This window comes from Neopelma chrysocephalum, unplaced genomic scaffold, assembly GCF_003984885.1.
Source record: "Neopelma chrysocephalum unplaced genomic scaffold, ASM398488v2 Primary Assembly neopelma1_97116, whole genome shotgun sequence".
Lineage (NCBI taxonomy): Eukaryota > Metazoa > Chordata > Aves > Passeriformes > Pipridae > Neopelma > Neopelma chrysocephalum.
In genome coordinates, this window is record NW_020925758.1 from 3,639,784 (window position 1) to 3,644,417 (window position 4,634).

At 56.9% G+C, this 4,634-nt stretch overlaps 1 protein-coding gene across 1 annotated transcript; it reads left to right on the plus strand.

The window, feature by feature from the left end:
• The first annotated feature begins 1,043 nt into the window (after positions 1–1,043).
• ELAC1 (elaC ribonuclease Z 1) lies at positions 1,044–4,486 on the plus strand. Its single transcript, XM_027671700.1, has 3 exons — positions 1,044–1,345; positions 2,574–3,041; positions 3,889–4,486. Exons 1-3 carry the CDS (start codon positions 1,189–1,191, stop codon positions 4,368–4,370), a joined length of 1,107 nt encoding a protein of 368 aa, XP_027527501.1. The 5' UTR covers positions 1,044–1,188; the 3' UTR covers positions 4,371–4,486.
• Positions 4,487–4,634: the final 148 nt, after the last annotated feature.

Below are 4,634 nucleotides of genomic sequence, written 5' to 3' on the forward strand. Positions count from 1 at the left end.
CCCCAGGGATCACCCAGTCCAGGAACCCCCAGGGATCACCCAGTCCAGGAATCCACGGGGATCATCCAGTCCAGGAACCCACGGGGATCACCCAGTCCAGGAACCCACGGGGATCACCCAGTCCAGGAACCCACAGGGATCACCCAGTCCAGGAACCCACGGGGATCACCCAGTCCAGGAACCCACAGGGATCACCCAGTCCAGGAACCTACAGGGATCATCCAGTCCAGGAATCCACGGGGATCACCCAGTCCAGGAACCCACGGGGATCATCCAGTCCAGGAACCCACAGGGATCACCCAGTCCGGGAACCCACAGGGATCACCCAGTCCAGGAACCCACAGGGATCACCCAGTCTGGGAACCCACAGGGATCACCCAGTCCAGGAACCCACGGGGATCACCCAGTCCAGGAACCCACAGGGATCACCCAGTCCAGGAACCCACAGGGATCATCCAGTCCAGGAACCCACGGGGATCACCCAGTCCAGGAACCCCTGGGGATCATCCAGTCCAGGAACCCACAGGGATCACCCAGTCCGGGAACCCACAGGGATCATCCAGTCCAGGAATCCACAGGGATCATCCAGTCCAGGAACCCACAGGGATCACCCAGTCCGGGAACCCACAGGGATCACCCAGTCCGGGAACCCACAGGGATCATCCAGTCCAGGAACCCACGGGGATCACCCAGTCCAGGAACCCACAGGGATCACCCAGTCCAGGAACCCACAGGGATCACCCAGTCCAGGAACCCACAGGGATCACCCAGTCCAGGAACCCACAGGGATCATCCAGTCCAGGAACCCACAGGGATCACCCAGTCCAGGAACCCACAGGGATCATCCAGTCCAGGATCCCACAGGGATCATCCAGTCCAGGAACCCACGGGGATCACCCAGTCCAGGAACCCACAGGGATCACCCAGTCCAGCTCCTGGCCCCGCACAGGACACCCCAACAACCCTGCCCTGTCCCTGAGAGGATCATCCAAACGCTCCTGGAGCTCTGTCAGCCTCAGTGCTGTGCCCACTGCCCTGGGGGAAGAACCTTTCCCTGAGATCCAGCCTGAAACCCTGCCCTGACACAGCTCCAGGCCATTCCCAGCATCCCGTCCCTGCTCGGCAGAGCACAGAAATCGGTGCCTGACGGTTCATCAGCTCACAAATCTCTCTTCCAGGCGGTCCAGGATGTCCATGGAGATAACCTTCCTGGGCACGGGCTCGGCGTACCCCTCTCCCACCAGAGGGGCGTCGGCGCTGGTGCTGCGCCGGGAAGGGGAGTGCTGGCTCTTCGACTGCGGGGAGGGCACCCAGACACAGCTCATGAGGAGCCACCTCAGGGCAGGTCTGTGCTGCTGCCGAGGGGCGGGTGGTTTGTTTTTTTTTTTTGGGGGGGGGGGGGGGGAGAAAAGTTTGGAGCGAGATCCGAAACGAAACGCCTCGTCCTCGGGGCGTTTGAATGTCTGAAGGGGGCTGCCCCGCTGCTGGACCTGCTGTGTGCAGCGACCACAACCCGTGCTCCAGAACCAGACCCTCCTGGGTCTGATTTCCGGGGCTCTGTGATTCCAAGGGCGGGGATCACAGCCCGGCTTTGAAAACTTTGAGCAAAGTCTGTTGTTCGCGCGGAGGCAGCTCCGGGAAAAACCCGCCCTGTGCCATCCCACGGGCAAAAATTGTGCTTTTTTTCCTCCCGAGCGAGGCTGTTGTGTGTCTGTGGTGACTTTTATGGCTCGGCAGATAAATTGGGAACGGGACTCGCCTGCAGTCCCTGTGCTTTCACAGATTCCTGGCTCCCGAGTAATGAAGATGAATTGTCAGTCGCAGGCAGAAACCCGGGCTCCCGCTCCTCCAAAACACGAAGGGGATTTGGTGGCAGGTGGATGGGCTGATTTTTACCGAGTTTACTGATTTTTACTAAGTTTTGCCAGATTTAATTTCGCTAAAGCGAAAGGAGGAGGTCCTTCTGTCCTTCCTCTCGCTTAGTTCTGGGGAAGATGTGGAGGTGGGAACTCAGCAGGGCAGGCTGAGGCAGCCCTGATTAAAGAACCTGTAACGAGAGAAAATCCTGGGCTTTTTTAACCCAGGCCCCAGCACCCGAGAGCTGGAGTGAGGCAGCTCAGACACAAAACAAAGCCCAGGTGTTTTCAGTGCCCTTTTTCACCCGTCAGGAACAGCAGGAAAGACTTTGAACCCAAAACTCGAGTGCTTTTCCCTTTTTTGTTGCTTTTAAACTGCGTTCCTTTCACATGCCACGTTCGAAACGAGGAGCAAGCACAAGCTCCACGACGTGTTTCCTCGTTAGCCTGGAGCTCTCCTGTGACACGTGGGAGCCCAATTGCTTCTTCCCAGCACTTCTTTGCATTTTTAACAGATGTCACCATCGAGTTCTGTGCCGCCCTCTGGTTCGGGGTTTGTTTCTCGAGCGCCGGCTTTGTTTTAATTTTAAAATCAAATTAATTTTAAAATTTAATTGAAACCCTGATTGTTTCTGAGTCGTTAAACCTTGTTTGTTTATCTCCCTGTCTTTTTCCCTTTTTTGTTTTATCCCTCCCCGCCGCTCCGACCCCCGACAGGCAGAATCACCAAGATTTTCATCACCCACCTCCACGGCGACCACTTTTTCGGGCTGCCCGGCCTGCTGTGCACGCTCAGCCTGCAGAGCAGCCCCGACCCAAACAAGCCGCCCGTGGACATTTATGGGCCGCTGGGGCTGAGGAGCTTCCTGTGGCGGAGCCTGGAGCTGTCCCACTCCCAGCTCCTCTTCCCCTACGCCGTCCACGAGCTGGTGCCCACGCGGGACCAGTGCCCCGACGAGGAATTCAGGGACTTCTCGCACTGGGACGGGGGTGAGGCTCCTCCCCGGGGTCCCGGGGGGAGAACGCTGCACCTGGATCCAGGAGAGGGCTCCTACCTGCTGGAGGAGGACGAGCAGCTGGTGCTGAGGGCGTTCCGCCTCTTCCACCGCGTCCCTTCCTTCGGCTTCGTGCTGGAGGAGAAGCCCCGGCCTGGGAGGCTCAACGTGCAGAAACTGAAAGACCTTGGTAACTACTTGGACTTACCTTTCCTCTTCTGTTTTTTTTTTTATATTTTTTTGGTTGTTTTGTTTTTTTTTTAATGCCTGATTGCGTGTGTCCAAGCGGTGACTCTTGATTTTTTGGCAAGCGTAACGCAGCCGCCGGGTTTCCTGGCAGCTGGAATCTTTTTGTCACCACCCCTTCCAGAGCTGCTGTCCGTCTCCATAATCTCTTTTAATTCAGTTTTCCATCGCAGGCGTTGTAATGCTCCGCAGCCACGCAGGGTTCTGGATGGGTGCGTGACGCTAATGCCAATTAACGCTGCGTTAATTTCCCGTTTTCACAATGGGAAGAGCAAGGAAGTTCAGGGGACGAGGTTTAAAAAGCTCGACGTGGCTTTCAGGAAAATGTGTGGCCAGTGTGTTTGCTTGGCATTGTTGACTTCAGTGAGAAAAATATAGCTTTTTTTTTATTTTTTTATAGTTGCCCAGAGCAGCTGTGGCTGCCCCTGGATCCCTGGAAGTGTCCAAGGCCAGGTTGGACGGGGCTTGGAGCAACCTGGGATAGTGGAAGGTGTCCCTGCCCATGGCAGGGGGGTGGAACAAGATGACCCTTAAAATCCCTGCCACGTTTCTGTGGTTTTCTTCAGACGTGTTCCCTGCTAATGTGACAGGCTCTTTATTCGTACAAAAAAAGTCAAATATTGGTCGATTTTTTTATACTGACATCATGGTTTTTTTTCAGCGAGCCAGCTCTGTATGTAGCACATTCCAAGTGATCTTTGTTTAAACCTGACACACCATACACTTACTTACAGTGTAGCTATTATTATTATTATTATTTATGGGCTCTTTTTCACCTTTTCGCCCGCCAGGAGTCCAGCCGGGCCCTCTGTACGGGAAGCTGAAGGGCGGGACTCCAGTCGTGCTGGAAAACGGAGCGAGGATCTCTCCCCGCGACGTCCTGGGAGAGCCCGTTCCCGGCAGGAAGGTGTGCATCCTGGGGGACTGCTCGGGGGCCGTGGGGGACGCGGCCGCGCGGCTCTGCCGCGGCGCCGACCTGCTGGTGCACGAGGCCACGCTGGACGACGCCCAGCGGGAGAAGGCCAGGGAGCACGGGCACAGCACCCCCGGGATGGCAGCGGGTTTCGCCAGGCTGTGCCGGGCCAGGAGGCTGGTCCTGACCCACTTCAGCCAGAGGTACAAGCCGGCCGGGCAGGCCAGGGAGGGGGAGGCGGACGTGGCCGAGCTGGGGAGGCAGGCGGAGGCGGCGCTGGGGGGCCAAGAGGTGACGCTGGCCGAGGACTTCATGACAATAGAGATTCCCGTGAAGAAGGGGGAAAAGCAGCAGCCCTGAGTGAAGGCACGGAGCCGGGGTGGTGTTGGACGGCGCTTAAAAATAGAGGTTGGGGTTCCTGGTGAGCAAATTCTCTTCCCTGGGCACAGAGAGGTCGGCTCAGCGCGCTGGGCGCAGTTAGTAAAGGAAAAAGGATGCTCAAGCATCTGGAGCTGGAATAAATTCATGAGGGGTGGTTTTGGACACCTGGAGCCAGAATAAATCCATGAGGGGTGGGTTTGGACACCTGGAGCTGGAATAAATTCATGAGGGGTGGTTTTGGAC